General features: G+C 37.7%; 1 protein-coding gene and 1 long non-coding RNA gene across 2 annotated transcripts; both read left to right on the forward strand.

Annotated features, from left to right (window-relative positions):
- The first annotated feature begins 11,374 nt into the window (after nt 1–11,374).
- LOC113324080 (uncharacterized mitochondrial protein AtMg00810-like) lies at nt 11,375–12,127 on the forward strand. The gene has a single exon (XM_026572421.1). It carries the CDS (start codon nt 11,375–11,377, stop codon nt 12,125–12,127), a length of 753 nt encoding a protein of 250 aa, XP_026428206.1.
- A 501-nt stretch (nt 12,128–12,628) lies between these two features.
- LOC113321642 lies at nt 12,629–15,925 on the forward strand. The gene is made up of 2 exons (XR_003346816.1): nt 12,629–13,371; nt 15,102–15,925. It is a non-coding gene; the product is annotated as an uncharacterized LOC113321642 (long non-coding RNA).
- The last annotated feature ends 6,801 nt before the right edge of the window (nt 15,926–22,726 follow it).

A 22,726-nucleotide genomic window follows, 5' to 3' on the forward strand; every position in this document is an offset into this window, starting at 1 on the left:
CACCTGCTCCTCAAGTCTTGCACCAGCTGATACTTCAATTCCAATAGAGAGAGATTCATCCACTGATACTTTAGTGAAAATAGAGCTTCTTGTAGACTCAGATTCTGAGCCCTCTGCTGACCCTGTTGCTGTATCCACTTCAGCATCTACACCTGAGCCTGAGGAAGTCACTGATACTGTTGTGCATCAACTTAACATTACATCTTCTGTGCCTGAAGTTCCACCTCTTCACACCATAGTCACCAGGTCCAAAGATGGTATTGTCAGGCCTAAGTACTTTCCTGACTTTGTTACTCACTACACAGTTCCTCATCCCATTCATTCAGCCTTTACTTCTGTTGTGACTCTTCCTAAAGAGCCTAGGACTTACAAGACAACTGCAAAGAGTGAGGAATGGCTTAAGTCTATGGAACAAGAGTATGAAGCTATAATGCTCAAAAACACATGGTCCTTAGTTGAACCAACTTCTGACATGAACATATTGGGTAACAAGTGGATTTACAAGTTAAATCTCAAGCCTGATGGTCAGATTGATAGACACAAGTTCAGGTTGGTTGCTCAGGGCTGCAATCAACAAGATGGAGTGGACTACAATGCCACATTCAGTCCAGTTGTGAAAACCACAACAATCAGAGTTGTTTTAACTGTTGCAGTAACTAACAGGTGGTGTATTAGACAACTGGATGTCTCAAATGCTTTCTTGCATGGAGAACTAGCTGATCAGGTGGTGTATTATTAGTGATCGATTTTTTACTTATTATGGTCTTTTATGCTTTTGTAGGTGTTTTTGGATAAATAAGGCTTTGCGGCAAAATTGGCTAAAAATGTGGCCCTTGGATTGTCGTTGATAGTGTACCGGAAATACCCCGGAGGAACCCTGAAAAAGTGCAGAAAACATCCCAGAAGAATTGATAAAGACACCCCTAATTTGGATAAGGGGCACCCCATTTCAGGGCATGTACTAAAGGGACACCGGAACTGGATAGGGGGAGGTCATCTTCAAAATTCAAAACAGAAATTGGCGGGAAGAATTGGCTGCAGCGACAATAGTTTTGGAGTTGAATTCTTAGCGAGTTCTGAGGAGATTAAACGGGTGTATTTGGTACCTATGGACTCTAGAAGACATAACAGGCCTAATGCAATCGTCTAGACCCATCCAATTGGGTTGGATAAGTCGGAATAATTGATCAAAGTCCCAACAGGATACGGCTTCTCTGTTTAGGGTTTGGGATTGGTCAGAGAGATTTATGGGATATTCTTGCGTGGATATATACCAATTCAGTTCATTCCAAGTCAGAGAATAGTTTGGATACGCGAGAATAGCCAACAGAACCACGTGAATCAACAGGAAAGTGATTTTTCTCCAAACTGCCCGAGAAGAATAATGAGATTATTCTCGGATTTGATCGAGTTTCTAGGGAGTTGGATAGCTATAAATAGCTGTGTTTTCATCATAGAAGGGTTAGAAAACCTTAGGAGAGAGTTTAGAGTCCAGGAGAGCCGAGGAGAAGCGATTACAGAGAAGACAGTGCTGCTGCTGCTGCTGCCATTGAAGAGCTTCAAGAACACGAAGAACAGACTCACATAGTCAGTCGTTCTTTAGCAGTCTTAAATAACAATACCTGTGTCGTTCTTTTACAGCAGTAAAGGCTTATCGTTTACATCAGTCTTCAATAGCACTTATCCCTTTGTAACAGTGACGCTGTAACACTTCTACAGCGTTGCTAATTCCTGTTTCATCTTATATACATCAGTAAAAACACCTATTTTAGCCATGAATTTATCTTGTGAGTGTGTTTTTGGGATGAGGAGCTAAACCCAATCCCAGGGGTGATGGAGGAATCCATTCTTCCAAAATTTATGTGGTAAAATTCATTTAAATTTATTTATGAAATCCTGTTATGATTAGTTGCATCGAATGAAAATTGAATAAATGATTTTTATTAATTAATTGTGTTTTCTCTTGATGAAATATGCTTGGTTTATTGCTTTTGATATTTCATGCTTGCGATTAACAATGGATGTTTTGAAAATCTGATTTAGGCAATGATTAGAATCACAATTGTTTTTGATTTGAATTATAATGTCTAGAATTGCATGATAATAATTATTATTGAATCACATGAATTTTGGTGAATGGTGAAATCCTAAACCCTGGTCTTTCCATAATATATACATAATTTTGAATTTTGAATTTGTTTTATCTTTTATTTTTAATTTAAATCTAAAAAAATATTTTCTTCACAAGTCTGAAAAGACCCAGTTTTACCACTATTACTACAACCATTTTGAAAAACCATCAAATTTTTGGCGCCGCCGACGCGGATTTGTGTTTAGGTAGCATTTTTTTAGATTTATTTTATTTTTATTTTTATTATTATTTTTGTTCTTCTTTACGTTTTTGGGTTTTTTTGTTTCCTTGCAGATTTTTGAAGATTGGAGCGAAAGACAATTTTTCCAAAGCTTGTGGTGATTTACTTAAAGTCTGGGAGTGAAAAGCAAAGCTAAAGGAGCGAAAGAAGAAGATTTTCTTTATTTTGTAAAAAAGAGAAAAAAAAAAGAAGAGAGATTTCTGTTTTATTATTTTTTTAGGCTTTCATTTTTATTTTTGCACTTTATTTATTTTTGAACATTGGGACTTATTTATTTATTTTTTAAAACCCTACGGAAGGGTTAATTAATTAATAAAAAAATATATTTAAACTGTGTGCAGGGAAGGACGGTGATTACAATATCACCTCGGCCCCTCGGGTTCGCACATGACATAGGAGTCGTGGCCCGAGTCGACTGCAACGGTTCATTCCCCGTATGGTACGGGAGGTAAGTCCAATCGAAACACTCGCGAATTCCAGAGGGGTTTGCTTAAATTGTAACGAATTCCTTGCTTTAACTCGGATTGATTCCAGAGGGGTTTGCTTAAATTGGAACGAATTCCTTTTCAAAGGATTAGAAGCTGGTCTAGAAACAATCTAAGTGGATCCATCATGCTTTTTGTTTGCTAGAAATTTTTAGGTTTGATTTGGTGGAGTCGGCCTGCTGTGTGTTTGTTTAGAACCTCCCTTCCTTAGGATTTTTGTTTGTGTATGCCAAGAGCGCTCGATTCCTTTACAGATCGTGCTTGGAAAAGAGATAATTTTGGCCGTTTGATTTGTGACGAGCCTAAAAGATCTTCTTGTGGAAGCGGGGAGCTCGAAGACTCTTCTTTTGAGAGCCCCGTGTTTGGAAACTTCAGTTTTGAGAACCTGATCTCTTCGTGAGGAAAATACCCCTAGTACTTCTGTTGTGTCAGCAATGACAACTTTGAAAGATTACATGTTCCCAACTAGGTCCACCCGAGCTTCGTGCATTAAATTGCCAGCCACTACGGCTAATTTCGAGATAAAACCTAGTATTCTTCAGATGATCCCTATATCTTAGGAAAGGATGATGAGAACCCTTTTCATATTAGGGACTTTGAGGAAATTTGTGGACAATTAGAATAAAAGACCTTACGATGAAGTCTTGAAACTTAAGATGTTTCCCTTTTCCTTGAGAGATAAAGCCAAGACCTGGCTGAACAACCTACCATCTGAATCCATGAAACATGGCAGGAACTTATCGCTGCTTCTATAAATTCTACCCTAAGCATAAAACTGCAGCTGTTAGGCAGAAATTAGTACTAGTGTGCAACAAGAGGGAGAGTCTCTTTATAGGTTTTTAGAGAGATTCAATGATCTCTATCCCAGTGTCCTCACCATGGATTTGATAAGATGAAACTTGTAGAGATTATTTATAATGGTTTAGACTATTCGACCAAAGCCATGGTCGAGTCTATGTGCGCTGGTGAGTTCACTAGTAAAAATGCTGATGATGCTTTTACCTTCTTAGGAGCTATCGCTGAAAAATCCCAACAGTGGGAGTCTTGTGTTGAACCCCCTAAAAGACTCTTGGTCAATAGAAGTAGCACCAATATGGTAGATACGAGTTTTGCGTCAGATGCTAAGTTTGCTGCTTTATCTAGAAGGTTAGAAGTTGGAAATGGGTCAATCTAAAAATAAGTCCCTTGTTGAACCTAATAGAGCCTCTCAAGTCTCTAGTTGTGGAATAGAGCCCGATAACTCATTTGGGAAGGTCAGGTTAGTGAAGAGCAAGCTCATGCTGTCTATAACAATGCTAGGTTTGAAAACCGTCAGAAGTTTGACCCCTACTCAGAGACCTACAACCCTGGTTGGAGAAACCATCCTAATTTCTCTTGGTCTAAGGGCCAGAATCAAGGCCAGTCTAGTAATTCTCAGCCTCCCCCAGGTTTTGGTTATACTAAGAACTCTTCAGGTCAGACCCAGAACCCATCTGAGAATAGAATAACTAGCTTAGAGGAAACCCTTAGTATATTAAGGAAGAGCCAGGAGATGCTATCACAAAGCCAGGAAATGTTAGTAAAAAGCCAGGGTAATTTTCAAGAGGAAACCAAACAGAATTTTAAGAATAGTGCCCAGTCTTTTGCTAAATTAGAGCTTCAAGTCGGCCAAATAGCTAAGTTTATCAATGAGAGAAGAAGGAAGGTTCCCTAGTCATACTGATCCTAACCCTAGAGGAGAGAAATCGTACAATCATGTGAACTCTGTTACAACCCTTAGGAGTGGAAAGAAAGTTGATAATAAGGTCGACATACCTGAAAGTGAACATGTTGTAGTTCACCCTTATGAGCCAGAAAATGAGGAGACTGATAGAGTCTCCAAAGAGACCAATGAGGGTCCTGATGAGCCCGGCTTTGTTCCCAGAGCCCCGTTCCCCAGCTGCTAGTTCCGACTAAGAGGGAGTCCAACTTTAATGATATATTGGAGGTTTTTAAGCAGGTTAATATCAACCTTCCATTATTAGATGCAATTAGGCAGATTCCCTCTTATGCCAAGTTCCTTAAGGACTTGTGTACGCGAAAGCGTAAGCTCAGTGTCCAGAAGAAAGCCTTCATAGCTAGTCATGTGAGTTCTATTATTCAGAATACCACTACTCCTAAGTATAAAGACCCAGGGTCCCCTACCATTGCTTGTACAATAGGTAAGTACCGTGTTGAGAAAGCGTTGCTTGACTTAGGAGCCAGTGTGAACTTACTTCCATATCATGTGTACCTTAAGCTAGGACTTGGTGAGATGAAACCTACCAGATGACACTTCAGTTAGCTGATAGGTCCGTTAAAATTCCTCGTGGTGTGATCGAGGATGTTCTCATAGAGGTGACAAGTTTATTATCCAGTGGATTTTGTTATCCTAGATACCCAACCTGTCCCTGACCCAGAGAACCAAATACCAGTGATTTTAGGTCGCCCGTTTTTAGCTACATCCAATGCGATCATTAACTGTCGAAATGGTATTATGAATTTGTCTTTTGGTAATATGACTATTGAGCTGAACATTTTTAATATTAGTAAGCTACCCTCTGAACTAGATGACTCGAATATAGAAGAGGTGAACATGATAGGAACATTAGTCGAGGAGTCATTACCAAACACTTTGTTAGAAGATCCATTAGAGAAATGCCTAGCTCACTTTGGGATTGATTTTGATGATGATAAGGTGATTAATGAGGTGAATGCTTTGTTAGATTCAACCCCTTTGTTAGATACTAGTAATGGATGGAAACCTAAGTTCGAACCACTACCAGTTTCTAAGTCTACCCTAGTTCCTTCTTTAGAAGAGCCTCCTAAGTTGGACCTAAAACCATTGCCAGATACCCTGAAGTATGTGTTTTTAGGCCCGTCTGAGACTTTACCTGTGATTGTTTCTTCCGACTTGGATAGAGATCAGGAAAGTAGGCTAGTAACCGTCCTTCAAAACAACAAGGAAGCTTTAGGGTGGACCATAGCAGACATTAAGGGTATAAGTCCTACTGTTTGTATGCATCAGATCTATTTAGAGGAAGACACCAAACCTTCTAGGGAGATGCAACGTCGACTAAACCCCAATATGAAAGAAGTAGTTCGAACTGAGGTTCTTAAGCTATTAGATGCAGGCATTATCTACCCTATTTCAGACAGTAAGTGGGTCAGCCCCGTTCAGGTTGTTCCCAAGAAATCTGGTATTACTGTAGTCCAGAATGATAACAATGAGTTAATCCCGACCCGAGTGACCACGGGTTGGCGTGTTTGTATTGACTATAGGAAATTGAACAAGGTCACTAGGAAGGACCACTTTCCCCTTCCCTTCATCGACCAGATGCTAGAGAGATTAGCTGGACATAGTCACTACTGCTTTTTAGATGGCTACTCTGGATATAATCAGATCGTTATTGCCCCAGAAGACCAGGAGAAAACCACTTTTACCTGTCCCTTTGGTACCTTTGCGTATAGACGCATGCCTTTCGGGCTATGTAATGCCCCTGCGACTTTTCAGCGTTGCATGATGAGCATATTTTCTGACATGGTAGAACGGTTCTTAGAGGTCTTTATGGATGATTTTTCAGTGTTTGGTTCGTCTTTCGATGAGTGCTTGCATCATTTGTCATTAGTTTTGACTAGGTGTAAGGAAAAGAATTTAGTGCTTAATTGGGAGAAATGTCACTTTATGGTTCGTTCAGGAATTGTTCTAGGGCATATTGTATCTTCAAAGGGTATAGAGGTAGATAGAGCCAAAGTTGACCTTATTAAAACTTTACCGGTCCCAAAAACCGTAAGAGATATTAGGTCATTCTTAGGGCATGCTGGTTTTTATCGTCGTTTCATTAAGGATTTTAGCTTGATGTCTAGACCTCTTTGCAATTTGCTTGCAAAAGATGTTAAGTTTGTCTTTGATGATGCTTGTTTAGAGGCTTTTGAGAAGCTTAAGTCATTACTCACTACCGCCCCCATAGTCCAGGCACCCAACTGGAACCTACCCTTTGAGATCATGTGTGATGCTTCAGATTATGCTATTGGTGTTGTGCTAGGTCAGCGAGAAAATAAGTTACTTCATGTGATTTACTATGCTAGCAAAACTCTGAATGATGCCCAGTTGAACTATACCACTACCGAGAAGGAACTATTAGCCATTGTGTTTGCCTTAGACAAGTTTAGACCCTATCTCTTAGGTTCTAAGATATCATATATACTGATCATGCTGCTTTAAAATATCTTTTGTCTAAGAAGGATACTAAACCTAGATTGATTAGGTGGATTCTGTTGTTGCAAGAGTTTTCTCCAGACATTAGAGACAAAAAGGGTGCCGAAAATGTAGCAGATCACTTGTCTAGGCTAGTTGTTAGTTCCCCAGATGATTCCCTTCCTATAAGGGATAGCTTTCCTGATGAACAATTGTTCTTTGTTACCCAATTACCTTGGTATGCGAATATAGTGAACTATCTTGTTACTGGTCGAATGCCCCAACATTGGGGTAAACAAGATCGTTCTAGATTTTTAGCTGAGGTTAAGCACTTCTTTTGGGATGATCCTTATTTGTTTAAGTATTGTCCAGACCAGATTATTAGGAGATGTATACCTGAGAGTGACCAGTCCAGTATTATTTCCTTTTGTCATGATCATGCTTGTGGGGGTCACTTTAGTGCTAAGAAAACTGCTGCTAAGATATTGCAGTGTGGATTCTATTGGCCTTCGTTGTTTAAAGACTCCCACAGTTATGCACTTGTGAACGATGCCAGAAATTAGGAACCATTTCCCGTAGGAACATGATGCCCTTGAACCCTATTTTAATTGTTGAGGTCTTTGATGTGTGGGGTATTGACTTTATGGGTCCGTTTCCTAATTCTTTTGGTAACCTATACATCCTTGTCGCGTAGACTATGTCTCTAAGTGGATTGAGGCGGTTGCGTGTAAAACCAATGACCATAGGGTTGTGATGAGTTCTTGAAAAAAATATACTTACACGTTTTGGTACACCGCGAGCTATAATTAGTGATGGAGGGTCGCACTTTTGTAATGGACCTTTTAGGCTTCTTGATGAAGAAATATGGTATTACACATAAGGTAGCTACCCCGTATCATCCACAACTAGTGGTCAGGTAGAGGTTTCCAATAGGGAATAAACGTATTTTAGAGAAAACAGTTAATCCTAATCGGAAAGACTGGTCGTCGAGGCTTACTGATGCCTTATGGGCTTACCGTACTGCGTTTAAACCCCATTGGAATGTCGCCTTATCGTTGTATTGGAAAGGCATGGCCTGTTGAGTTAGACATAGAGCTTATTGGGTGTTAAGCAGCTAAATTTTTCACTTGACAAGGCAGGAGCCCATAGGAAACTCCAGCTCAATGAGTTGGAAGAGATTCGTAGAGATGCGTATGATAGTGCGAAGGAGTATAAGAACAAAATGAAACTTGTGCATGATAGAAATTTAAGAAAGACATTTTCTCCAGGTCAAAAAGTTCTTCTGTATGATACCCGCTTACATCTTTTCCCTGGGAAGTTGCGTTCTCGGTGGACGGGTCCTTTTATTGTTCGCACTGTTTTTCCTCATGGAGCTGTTGAATTGAGTCACCGGATGGTAGTAGTTCTTCGAAGGTTAACGGTCAGAGATTGAAACCCTTTTTGAGCCCTTCCTACAGGTGATGTTGGAGGTCCCTCTGGAGGACCCTGTTTACCCTTGATTGACCATCGAGGCGGTTGTATGTTGTTTTTATCCTTAGTTTTGATTTTACGCTTACCCAGGTACTATCTTTCCAACTTCACTTTACTTTGCCTCGTGTTATTATTCTTTTGGTATTGCTCTTTCATTAAAACATTGAGGACAATGTTAGATTTAAGTTTGGGGGTGGGGAAGAAACTTTTTGTTAGTTTTAAGTTGTAATAAATAAACTCCAGAGCCTAGAAATTTATCGTTATTAAGGGGGCACTATCCAATCTAAGTGGATGGAAGCATTTTGGTTTTAGGAGTTGAGGAACCAATCTGACTAGATGGAAACATATATAGAGTCTATTCAAAAAGCACAGAGCTCAGGTGTTAGAAAAAAAAACATGGTAGTTTCGCCATATCCTCGTGATGGAAACATCGAAAGAATCCTGATCACTTCTTTTTGTTTTATTTTTACCATTACTAGGGTGAAATAGAGTGACTGAGATTCCAAAAAAAAAAAAATGAAAAATTGAGGCCAGACCACCAGACCAACCGGAATAAATACAATAAAGTCGACCACTGGCACCCTTGTATATGCCAACTGAGTTGACCTAGAGTTAGGATTATCGACCACTGGTTCCCTTGTATATGCCAGTGTGTTGATATTAGTCAAGACCAATATCTCAGTCCATTAGGAGACATCATCCATGTACATCCACCTTCTTAATCTATCCATGTGATTGGTTGACTCCGGTTTATGATGTCCAGAAACTATCTGAGTAGAGCTCTGTCACTTTATATGAATTTTAGTATGCTTGAGTGAAAACTCGTGTACAACAATTAGAATTTCGCATCAGGGTACTTCCTCCAATAATCAATAAGTATGCCAACCAAGGAGGTTCTTTAGTGCTTTCCGAGGTTCTGCGTAGATAGCTAGGGTCTGGAGTAAAGATTCCGTGGGTATATCTCTGGTAAGCCCTCCCGAGACTATAACTCGGCCACTAAGGACACCTAGGGGTTTAAAGGCTTATTGCATACGCTAAATGCAATCGACGATGCCTGCGACAGTGAGTTAGGATTTTATTTTGTAGTTTTGATTTGCTCGGGACTAGCAAATAATAAGTTTGGGGGTATTTGATAGACACATTTATGTGTCTAATATATCTCATTTGTATATATTATTAGTGCTCGATTTTGTACTTATTATGGTCTTTTATGCTTTTGTAGGTGTTTTTGGATAAATAAGGCTTTGCGGCAAAATTGGCTAAAAATGTGGCCCTTGGATTGCCGTTGATAGTGTACCGGAAATACCCCGGAGGAACCCTGAAAAAGTGCAGAAAACATCCCAGAAGAATTGCTAAAGGAACCCCTAATTTGGATAAGGGGCACCCCATTTCAGGGCATGTACTAAAGGGACACCAAAACTGGATAGGGGGAGGTCATCTTCAAAACTCAAAACAGAAATTGGCGGGAAGAATTGGCTGCAGCGACAACAGTTTTGGAGTTGAATTCTTAGCGAGTTCTGAGGAGATTAAACGGGTGTATTTGGTACCTACAGACTCTAGAAGACATAACAGGCCTAATGCAATCGTCTAGACCCATCCAATTGGGATGGATAAGTCGGAATAATTGATCAAAGCCCAACATGATACGACTTCTCTGTTTAGGGTTTGGGATTGGTCAGAGATTTATGGGATATTCTTGCGTGGATATATACCAATTCAGTTCATTCCAAGTCAGAGAATAGTTTGGATACGAGAGAATAGCCAACAGAACCACGTGAATCAACAGGAAAGTGATTTTTCTCCAAACTGCCCGAGAAGAATAATGAGATTATTCTCGGATTTGATCGAGTTTCTAGGGAGTTGGATAGCTATAAATAGCTGTGTTTTCATCATAGAAGGATTAGAAAACCTTAGGAGAGAGTTTAGAGTCCAGGAGAGTCGAGGAGAAGCGATTACAGAGAAGACAGTGCTGCTGCTGCTCCATTGAAGAGCTTCAAGAACACGAAGAACAGACTCACATAGTCAGTCGTTCTTTAGTAGTCTTAAATAACAATACCAGTGTCGTTCTTTTACAACAGTAAAGGCTTATCGTTTACAGCAGTCTTCAATAGCACTTACCCCTTTGTAACAGTGACGCTGTAACACTTCTACAGCGTTGCTAATTCCTGTTTCATCTTATATACATCAATAAAAACACCTATTTTAGCCATGAATTTATCTTGTGAGTGTGTTTTTGGGATGAGGAGCTAAACCCAATCCCAGGGGTGATGAAGGAAGCCATTCTTCCAAAAGTTATGTGGTAAAATTCATTTAAATTTATTTATGCAATCCTTTTATGATTAATTGCACCGAATGAAAATTGAATAAATGATTTTTATTAATTAATTGTGTTTTCTCTTGATGAAATATGCTTGGTTTATTGCTTTTGATATTTCATGCTTGCGATTAACAATGGGTGTTTTGAAAATCTGATTTAGGCAATGATTAGAATCACAATTGTTTTTGATTTGAATTATAATGTCTATAATTGCATGATAATAATTATTATTGAATCACATGAATTTTGGTGAATGGTGAAATCCTAAACCCTGGTCTTTCCATAATATTTACATAATTTTGAATTTTGAATTTGTTTTATCTTTTATTTTTAATTTAAATTTAAAAAATTATTTTCTTCACAAGTCTGAAAAGACCCAGTTTTACCACTATTACTACAACCATTTTGAAAAACCATCAGAAGCAACCCAAGGGGTTTGAAGATCCTTCTTCACAAATCCATTTATGGTCTCAAACAGGCTCCAAGAGCCTGGTTTGAAAAGTTTAGTGGTTTTCTTTTGGATGTTGGTTTTTTCATGTCTACTTCTGATCCTTCTATGTTTATCTATCTCTGTGGTGATGATACTGCTGTGCTGCTCCTTTATGTGGATGATATCATACTTACAGGAAGTTCAGAATACTTCATTACTTCTCTTATCAATCAGAAGAAGACTGAGTTTGCTATAAAGGATCTAGGTGATCTCTATTATTTTTTGGGGATTGAAGCTCAATTCTCTTCTTCAAGAGACACTCTAACTCTTGCTCAGAAAAAGTACATTGTGGATCTCTTAGTTAAAGAAAACATGACAGACTGCAAGTCATGCTCTACACCAGTCTCATCTGAGAAACGAGTTTCAGTTCATAATGGTGAACCACTTCCTGATGCTTTGGATTTCAGAAGTCTAGTTGGAGGACTGCAGTACCTTACACTTACTGGTCCTGATATCACATTTGTTGTTAACTACATCTCTCAGTTCATGCACTCACCAACAACTACACACATGCTTTTGGTTAAAAGGGTGTTGCGCTATCTCAAAGGTACATTGGGTTCAGGTATCATCATTCAAAGTGGAGATATTAGTAAGCTTACCTCCTACTCAGACTCTGATTGGGATGGTTGCCCAGATACTAGAAGATCAACTTCAGGGTATTGTGTGTTCTTGGGAAACTCATTGGTGTCCTGGTCCTCCAAGAAACAACCAACTGTTTCAAAGAGTTTCATTGAAGCTGAGTACAAGGCTTTGAGTGTATTGGTTGCTGAGGTTATGTGGTTATCTGGCCTTCTTTAAGAATTGCACCTCCCTGTCATCAAGCCAATTGTTGTTTATTGCGAAAACATGGGTGCTCAGTTCTTAGCTTCAAATCATTCCTTTCATGCAAGAACTAAACATATAGAGGTGGACTATCATTTTTTCAGGGACTTGATGGATGCTGGCACTGTTGCAGTTCAGTTTGTACTTTCATCTCACTAATTGGCTGACCTGTTCACTAAGGGCCTCTCAACCACCACCTTCTTCAATTTGGCTTGTCAACTGATGCATTTTTCACACTCTCCATCAGATTGAGGGGGAGTGTTAGAAGAAGAAGCTCAAGTTGTGATGGTGTAACTGGAGTGTGTATTTACACTGTTGTGTTTTGTTACTGTTTCATTTTTATTGCTGTCTTTGTTATTACTGCACTAGGGTTTCACTAGCTTTACTTTCTTGTACTCTTCTGTGTCGTTCCTTTATATACTGAACAACTCTCTCCTTGTACGTGACGTTTAATCAATACACCTTTGAGTACTCTAATGTTCTGTCACTCATATATGCTTTTTATCTTAAGCATATATGCTTTTTATCAATACACCTTTGAGTACTCTTCTGTGCTGATTATCTCGCTTTCTCCGGGCTCTTTCAACGAAACAAGACTGTTCATGTGAGGAACTGCTTGAACGTCCGACCTGCCTTCATCTCCATCCGAATATTTTTGCAAAGTCGACGTCTTGGGATCATAACAAATTCACATGTAATGAAATAGATCTAGACGAATCAAATCCAAACGAGTCAATTGAGTTAGAGAACAACAAACAGCTTACAATGGAACTCTCAAACCATAGAAGGATCACATCTTAGTAGCATCAGGTTTGGTATTAGCCATTTGGTCATAATCATTTTACGAGTCTTCCGACCCTCCCAATCAAGCAGACCCAAAGGGTAATTACGGTCATTTGGTCTTAATAATCATTGATAACTTGCTTCCTTTCCCACTCTCTTTTCTCTCTCTCTCTCAGACCCCTTCAATTTATTAGGTTTCGAGTATGGGCTATTAATAATTTCTCAGTGATCATACATATTTCTTTTGTTGAGCAATTCATCAGCTATTGGTGATTCATTGTTTGGCAGGCATAATTGGTGATGAATTAGAGTGTTTGGAAAGGGTATTACAACTATTCGATTGAGTTTGTTTTCTTAATTCCCTTTCCAGCACTCTAAGCCACCACCAATTCGCCATTAGAGATTCTCCAGAAAGACCTTCCTCTATCTGTGTTAAGGTCAGTGTTTCCTTTCCTTAAAACCCATCCCTCAATTGTCTTAGTCGAATATGGTTTGTTATTGAATTTCAATTGGATTCATTCTTTATGTTCTTCTCAGAGTATTATTATTGTAATGAGAGATTAAGCTTATCAGTGTAGGATTCCATTCTGTACCCATGACATTGAAAACTATATGCTATGTGTGCTGTGATAGAGACAGACATACTCCAATGATATGGAGGTGTGGGGGTGCTGGGGGAGGAATCCCTAAGAAATATTGGGTGAAATGGCTTGTGCTGGGCAGTTTCCCCATGATCTATGCTGGTCTGTGTGTGTGGCATTTAGTAGAAGCAGAACGGATTTTAGTGGTTTACTCAAATAAGTACTATTTGATGAATTTGAATGATCAGTTGTAATTCTTAAAATGAATGAGTAAATTGGCTTGTGGGTAGAGTTGTGAAACGGTAAGATTTTCTCTGATTGAACTTCTAGAATTGTCAAATGCATAAAAATGAGAAGTTGAGAACCCTTTGAGGTTAGGATTCAGCTGAGCATTGAGTGTAATGTACTACTGTATTGAATGTTATTGTTGAGGTTTGAGAAATTAGATTGAACTTTTCATTCATGGGATCTGCATATCTGAACCCAAACTGAATCACTAACTAGACAATAAGGCAGCTTTAAGGATTGAAAAATGGAATACTGTCCCAATTTTTGAATAATTACAGTACTTTGAAGGGCAAAGTCTTTTGGGCTTTACCAGTATGTCATTGGGTGTTTGAGTTGTTCTCTGGAGTTGGGATCTTTCAGAAGATTCGTGCATATGATGTAAAACTCGCCTTTTCTTTGTTTTGCTTCCTAAGATTTGAAGCTTTAATGTTGAGAAGTTGAATGTCATAATTTTCTTTGTCAGCGCTATTTTGTTCTTGTGTTTCTAGTGTTAAAACCATACATGAGTGGGAGAGGAGGATATTGTACTTGACCCCCGGCCTCAACTCAGATCTAGTTTTGATTTGAGCCTGAGCATTGGTTGTAGTTTACTACTGTACTGAATCACCGACACCAACAAGCAATAAGGCAGCTATATGGAATATCGTCGCAAATTTGAATAATGTCAGTACTTTGAGGGGCAAGAGCTTTTGGGCTTTACTTGTATGTCATTGGGTGCATTAAGTTGTTCACTGGGGTGGTGGTCTTTCAGGAGATGTGCATAAGACACAAAACTCGCCTTTTCTTTGTTTTGCTTCCTAAGATTTGAAGCTTTAATGTTGAGAAATTGACTGTCGTAATTTTCTTTGTCGGCGGTATTTTCTTCTTGTATTTCTAGTGTTAAAACCATACATGAACGGGAGAGGATATTGTACTTGACCCCCCGGGATGAATTCAGATCTTAGTTTCTTTTTTAAATTTGCTCGAAGAGTTGATTTTTTTCTGTTCTTAATATGGAAGCAAAATTTCAAGGTGTTTTAAGAATTAAAGCGTGAGAACTGTAATGGGGTTTTACAATCTGATAAGGTTCATGAACAATAAGAATTGTGATTTTACAGTAACTTCCTTAAATTAATGTTAGAATTCAGAGTACCTAAATCTTTGTATTTAATGTGCTTATAATTACCCTATTTTAAATGAGATTCTTGTAACTAAGGCTCATTCCCCATTTTCAGCAGTATATAAATTTCAGCCTCCAAACCCATCTTATTGATTCATTTCTTGTTCTTTGATTTCATACCTTTACTACTCATTTGTAGAATTCGCCGCAGATGGGGAAGAATCTGAAAGCAGCGTGTGCAGCGTGCAAGTATCAAAGGAGAAAATGTCCTCCCGAATGTCCCTTTGCTCCAATTTTTCCTCGAGAAAGAGAGGAAGATTTCCAGAATGTCTCTAGAGTTTTTGGTGCAAACAATTTCATCAAGCTAATGACAAAAGCTAAGCCGTCAGACCAACATTTAGCAGCTGAGGCAATGATAATGGAAGCTAATGCTAGAGTGTCAGATCCTGTTCATGGGCTGGCAAGTTTTGCAGAGACCCTTTCACAGAAATTGGATCTTCTTCTTTCTGAACTTGATTTGGTTAATCAACAAATCCAATTTCATCGCCAGAGAAACAAGTTTTGCCAACACAGTTTTGGTGGATTTTAGCTGAAGGAGTTTTCATCAGCACTAGTGGCACCAGTCCCATCTCTGTCCGCTGTCGCTGCAACAATAGTAACTTAGCCCACCTAAGTTCTATTCCCTTAATGTAGCTTCTACCTTGATCACTTGCAAGAGGTGTGCTCAGATTGATCTTGAGAATGTCTTTCGAGATGCTGTTAAGATGCTAGTAGAAAGACTGCAGAGTCTACGACTTACTATGGATCTTGTTTATGATCTGACCCGAAAAGGAAGAAACTCTTATGAATTAGAAGGGGGTCTGGGTTTGTTATTTTGTTTTATTTTCTTATGGAAGCATTCTCTAGTTGTTGGTTGTATTTTTATTTTATTTTCCTTTTTTTTTTCAATTTAGTTTTAGATGATGAATAATGGAATAATGTCGTGAACTTGAATTCTATATTAGAACATTTCTCGTCTCTGATATATTATTGTTGGTGAAGGTTGCTGCTTATTTATTTTGGATTTGAGCAACAGAGCAAGATTTCCAGAATGTTGTTAAAGTTTTCGGTGCAAGTAATTTCTCAAAGCTAATCAGATCAGCTGGCCCGGAACAGCGTTTAGCGGCTGAGACCATGATAATGGAGGCAAGGGCTAGAAAATCTGGTTCTGTTCGCGGGTTGGCAGGAATTGCTGAGACCCTTCGCGGCAATTGAATTATCTTACTTCTGAACTTGCTTTTGTTATCAAGTACAATCTCCTTCTGCAATCCATACTGGAAAATGCACTATGTAAACAAAATCTTTTTCTTCAAGTTGTTAATGTTTGATAAAATTGATCCTCTTTATCTGTGCTTTGTTGCAGCAAAATGATGAATTGTCGAATTTCCCGACTGCTCAAGTCGATTCTAAAGACATGGTCACACAAAGCCCTTTTGCTAGTTTATTATCTTCTTATACTAATCTGGGAGACACTGCTATAGCCAAACTGAAGCACCATAACAAGGATTCTGATGGGTTGAAAGTGAAGCAAAGTTGAAGATTGGCTAAGACTTCCGTTCAGGTAAACTACGAAATCCTACAAAACGCTGTTGAATCTCAGTCGGGAAAACAAGGGCAGTGTCAAGTGCTCCACAGATGTTGAGGAACCACCTTGTTGTTTCATTCAGTCCCATCTTTGCGGCAGAATTCTCAGTCACCTTTCGTTTCTTAGCAGTCTGTAGGATTGACGGTGTTGGGAATGAACCACGGATTAAGATATGCTCACTTACAAGAGTCTGATTGCAAGTTGTCAGGTAAACAAAACTGCAGGGAGATATCAGTTTAGGCTTTGCTACATTAAACAATTGAAACGCTGACAACATTTATAGATGAAGTAAGTCTAAAATTCTAAATTAGAGTCACATAGAGGTTTATCCCCTGCAATTGAAATGTAAGCTCCAAACTGATGAATTCTATGTCCACATAAGTACAACACTACCAGAATCACCCTCTCTTTTTCTTCTTCTGATTAAATACTTATTACATGATAATATAGATCAAAGCCTTCTGATTACAACATATTATACTCCTAAACCATCTCATAGAGATCAAAAGAGAAAAGGTTGCAGGATATGCAAATAAGATCTCGCCTTTACCATAATCCTCAGAAGGAAACAGCAACATGAGATGAAATATCATGCTTTTCCATTGTTCAATTTTCCCCTTCAGACAAAGGGGGAGAAGATTTCCAGTATGTTGTTAAAGCTTTTGGTGCACGGAACAACATTTGGCAGCTGAGACAATGATAATGGAGGAAAGGGCTAGAATGTCTGATCCTGTTCATGGGTTGGCAGGAATTGCAGAGACCCTTACGCAGCAACTGGATAATCTTACTTCTCAACTTGCTTTTGTTAATAAGCAAAACCAATTTCATCATTTGATCTGTGAGAAACTGCTATGGCTGAAGTGAAGCGCCACAAATCTACAAGTAGACGTTTAGTGTAAAAGTTATCCGACTCTCATCTATGAAAAAGGCAAGAGGCAGGAAACGGAGCTAAGCACAAGCTGGGAGATATCATCTTACTCTCACAATTCAAAACCGGCATAGACTATTCATTTCATCAATAATTGCAAAATATTCATTAAAATTATGAAACTAAGGGTTCATACAAAGGTAAATTACAGAAACATAAACAAATAAAATTCTTAATGAAATATTTCTTTCACAACTTGAATTACAGCCTCTGATATGAACCAGTTGCTGTGTAACAAACTATAAACAGTGGTGGAATTGAAGATTATTTCTCTCAAACTCACTTTCTTTATTATGTTGTTGCTCAAGTTTTACATGAATACATGAACTGCCTTTTTATAGGCTTTGTTAGACCGACTAGCACATATCCTAGAGTTCTCTAGATGATGTTTAAGATATGACACACAAATGCCGACCTTACCTTTTCTAGTTTTTCCTTGACTGGTCTTCTTACAGTTCATTCTCCATCTTTTCTACAACCATTTTCACATTAGTTCATACTTTATCAAACTAACTAGATTATCCTAAACTCCTTTAGAAATTAGCATATTCCAACAATTCACAAAGAAAATTTTATCTAACAATTGAAATGTAAGTCCATGTTCAAATAAGAGACAGGTAGGAATACACTCATTGCAGCAACAGTCTCCAGTACTATTCTCCCAAGCCATGATTTCTCTCTTTCTTCCTCTGATCACAACTCACAAGTCTCTGCTCAAAGCCTTCTGTTAGCCATCAGAAGAAGAAATGCTACAGAAAATTCGAAGAAGTTAAACATCCTGCCCCTAACATACTGGAACACAGGAACACTATAAAAATAAACCCCGAGGTTTATACAAATCATAAGGTATTGTTAAGAGAGGAAATATCATGATGCTTTTTCCATTGTGATGGGTGGTTGTTGTATCTTGATGACCACCGGATTCCCATACAAAAACACCACCACTCTTCAATTCACAAAACTCCATTTTTGTTTACTGAAGATGAGATCCAGAAAAAACCCTGATTCCTTCCGTCTCTTTTCTCTCTCAGTGTGTAGATGTCATTTGGGAACTAGGTCATTTTCTTTTTCTTTATATCCATCTCCGACGTAGATACGGTTGTCCTCTTTCTATTCTCACTGACAAGTATCGGCCTGTTTGCATCAGACGGATTCAATGGCTATGGGTAATTAGAAATGCAGTTAAACTACGGTCGGCATCACCACTAAGGGCAGCAATCTTCTTCCCCGCAGGATACTGGCGATGGTCTTAAAGTATGTCAACAGAATCTTTTTCTTCAAGTTGTTAATGTTTGACAATTGATCTTCTTTCTTTATCTGTGCTTTTGTTGTAGCAAAATGATGAATTGTCGAATTTCCTGACTGCCCAATTTGATTACAAGGACATAAAGCCTTTTGCTAGTTTATTATCCGCTTATACTGATCTGGGAGACACTGCTGTAGCCAAAGTGAAGCACCACGACAAGGATTCTGATGGGTTGAAAGTGAATTTAAACCAGTGTAGCCGTGGCGTTGTGTTCAAGTGGTCGAACGATGCTGAAGACATCCGCTTAGGAAAACAAGGGCATCGCACAAAACTCTAAAGACCCTGTGAATCTCAGTCAGGAAAACAAGGGCAGTGTCAAGTGCTCCACGGATGTTGAGGAACCTCCTTGTTTCATTCAGGAAAACAAGGCAGATCTGAAGAACTGCATACACTGCAGTGAATTTCCTACAAACTTCAGTAATGAAGGATTGGAGGCTACTGCAAAGTTCTCCCATCATCTCAAAGAAGAACCAGAGGAGGTCCTTCAGTACTCCTAAAATGAACTTTCTTATTTGGTCTGCCATTCATGGGAAGCAGAGCCGGCCCTGCCATATAAGCGAGGTAAGCCAAGCTCGAGGCCACACAGAAGGAGGCCACAAAAATGAGAATTTCCAAATGATAGAAAAGGGACAATTTGTAAAACTTATACTATTCATGGGGCAAAATGAAAGAAATAGACTTAAAAGAGGCCTCTAATAAAAGTATGGATTTTTTAGGGACCAAAAAATATTAATATTTTACTATTTATAAACTTTTTGTTTAACAAGGGGCCACCAAACTTTTTTTTTTTGGCTTTAGGCCTCCAAAAATGGAGGACCCGGCCTGATGGGAAGCTAAATTCTTTAGATATGCTACAAGGTTAGTATATGAATCTATACAACTCTTGTGTTCTATGCGGTGACAGCACTGAAATTCAAGATCATATTTGCTCTGCTCTGGCTCCTGACAAAGACTGGGATTGAGTTTTCCCTGACACTGTTTGCTCTTTTATCCTCAGTAATTTTGGATTCCAGCAGCAGTGGTGTGGACTCTTTGGAAAGAGAGAAACTATCGGATCAAACTGAGAGTGAGCGAGTCCTGTCATGGGTAGCAGCTGCTGGCAACAGGATAAATGTTAGTTTTTCAAATTCGGTCAATTGGGAAACAATATTCTACTTGTGGACCTGTGGTAGAAGTTTTGTAAATTCTTCTTGAATCTATTAAGCTAAGCCATCAGAACAAGTTTCAGCAACTGAGACTGATAATTGAAGCTAATGCTAGACTGTCTGATCCTGTTCATGGGCTAGCACCAGTAGATGTTGCTGAGACCCTTTCAGAGAGATTGAATTATGAGATATTTTGTAAAAGGGTCACATGTTTATACTCTAATTAAGGTCTGGGTCGTAAAAGATATAGTTGATGTATTTAGGTCGTAGACTAACGAAATACTGTTAGAAAATGGTTAGCTAACTTTTTTTTATTTTGCATAGCACCTTGACCAGCAGTTGACAAGCATTGACCGTTTAAATACTATAAAACAATATATCTCTCTGATCCTTTCCGTCATCTTCTATTTCAATGCTTTAAATCAAATCACAAAGTAGGAATTAATATTTAGTCCAATTTTTCATGACCCAGTTAATGGCTAGTCCACCCACGAAAAACATTTACTCGTTAGTCCAAAAACATGTTTTTGGACTAGATTATTTACTCGCTAGTCCAAAAATTTTGTGGAGATTATAAAGTGTATTTTCTAAATGCCTAAAACACCCTTACAAATCTAATTAGTATCAACACATTTAATATTACTAGTAATATGTTACTACATACTAATAGTATCAATATGGTCATACTACATATCAATATGTACTATATTAATAGTAAAAAGAATATGTTACTCGTAAATTAAGTAAGTACTCTACTATACTAGTAGTAACATGTGTACTAGTAGACTAGTTTACTAGTAGTAACTAGTACTATACTAATAAACTAGTATACTAGTATACTAGTAACATATTAATATGTAATATCAATATATAACATACTACATACTAATATGACACTACATATTAATATGACACTACATATTACATATGTTACTAGTTATTACATATTACTAGTTACATATGTTACTACATATTACATATGTATACTAGTTACATATGTTACTACATATTACATATGTATACTAGTATACTAGTAAACTAGTATTAAGTAACTACTCTACTATACTAGTAGTAACATGTGTACTAGTAGACTAGTTTACTAGTAGTAACTAGTACTATACTAGTATACTAGTAGTATTAATAGTAACTAGTATACTAGTATACTAGTAACATATTAATATGTAATATCAATATATAACATACTACATACTAATATGACACTACATATTAATATGTAGTGTCAATATATAACATACTACATATTAATATGTAGTATCAATATTAATATGTAATATCAATATATAACATACCACATATTAATAATGTTACTACATATTAATATGTAGTGCCAATGTATAACATACTACATATTAATATGTAGTATCAGTATATAACATATTGATACTAGTAACATATGTTACTACATACTACATTTTTTCTATATATGTTACTACATATTTTACTACATACTACATATTAATATTAGTATACTACTAGTTATTAGTTACTACATATTACATATGTTAGTAGTTACTACATATTACTAGTTACATATGTTACTACATATTACATATGTATACTAGTTACATATGTTACTACATATTACATATGTATACTAGTATACTAGTAAACTAGTATTAATACTAGTATATATGTTACTACATATTACATATGTTACTAACATACATAGTATATTATATGTTAGGGTTAGTAGAGTAATTTTACTCTTTTCAAATCTTTTTTAGACTAGGGAGTAAATGTTGTTTCCCACTGGACTAGCCACTAATCCGGATCGGGTTTAGTGGACTAAACAGGAAATCTCTCAATCACAAATTTGATTACACACGATGGTTTCACAAAAGGTTGATAAACCTTTGATATTGTTTTCAATTAACTACTTGAGTAGTAGAAGACCCCCTCTAACACTTCCATATTTCTTCACTCTCGTTTTCTCCACCACTTTGTCTCTGTTCTACAACTAACAAGTTGTTACTGCATTTGCATAGAGGCAACCACTACTCTGTAATAATTCTCACTTCTTCTTTGTGGGTTTTCTGAAAGATTACTTATTTTGTGTTTATTATTTGTATTCTCTCCGGGTTTCAGGTGGAGGCTCCAGCAGAAACACTATGTTTACTTTTCATTCGTGAAGGTTGTAAGGATCTGTTGAAAAATCTCCATTCCTTGGCTCATCTTCAAATCTTGCTTGCTTCTTTTTCCGGTCAACGTGATGCATCTAGTGGGTGTTGTGCAATTTTCGAATTTCTGCAGATAACTAATCAGATTTGAAAAAATACATCTAGTGGGTGTTGTGAATACGTATGATGGTATCAAAATGCAGTAAGGTATGATGTTAATTAGCAATTTTAGGTCAAAATTAGTCGACGACCCAAATGCATCAACTACAACTTTTAAGACCCAAACCATAATTAGATTATAAATATACGACCCTTTTACAAAATATCTCTTGAATTATCTTAGTTCTGAACCTTATTTGGTTAATCAACAGAACAATTTTCATCACGAAAGAAATAACTTTTTGATGATGAATTTTAGCCATGGGAGCTTTTTCATCAGCAGCACTAGTGTGGCAGCAGAATTCTCAACACCTTTCTTGCAAGGAAGGCGATTGCTCTCAATGCCATTTTGGCACTTTCCAAGTAAAAATAATGAACAGTGAAAACTAGCCCTACAATATTTCTTTCACAAGTTGGATTACAGCCTAAGATCCAACAACAAAAATGCTGGGAGATATCAAATTAAACACTAACAACATTTATAGATGAAATAAATCCAAATTAAATCAAATCAGCTGTATCAA

This window comes from Papaver somniferum, chromosome 11 (assembly GCF_003573695.1).
Source record: "Papaver somniferum cultivar HN1 chromosome 11, ASM357369v1, whole genome shotgun sequence".
NCBI lineage: Eukaryota > Viridiplantae > Streptophyta > Magnoliopsida > Ranunculales > Papaveraceae > Papaver > Papaver somniferum.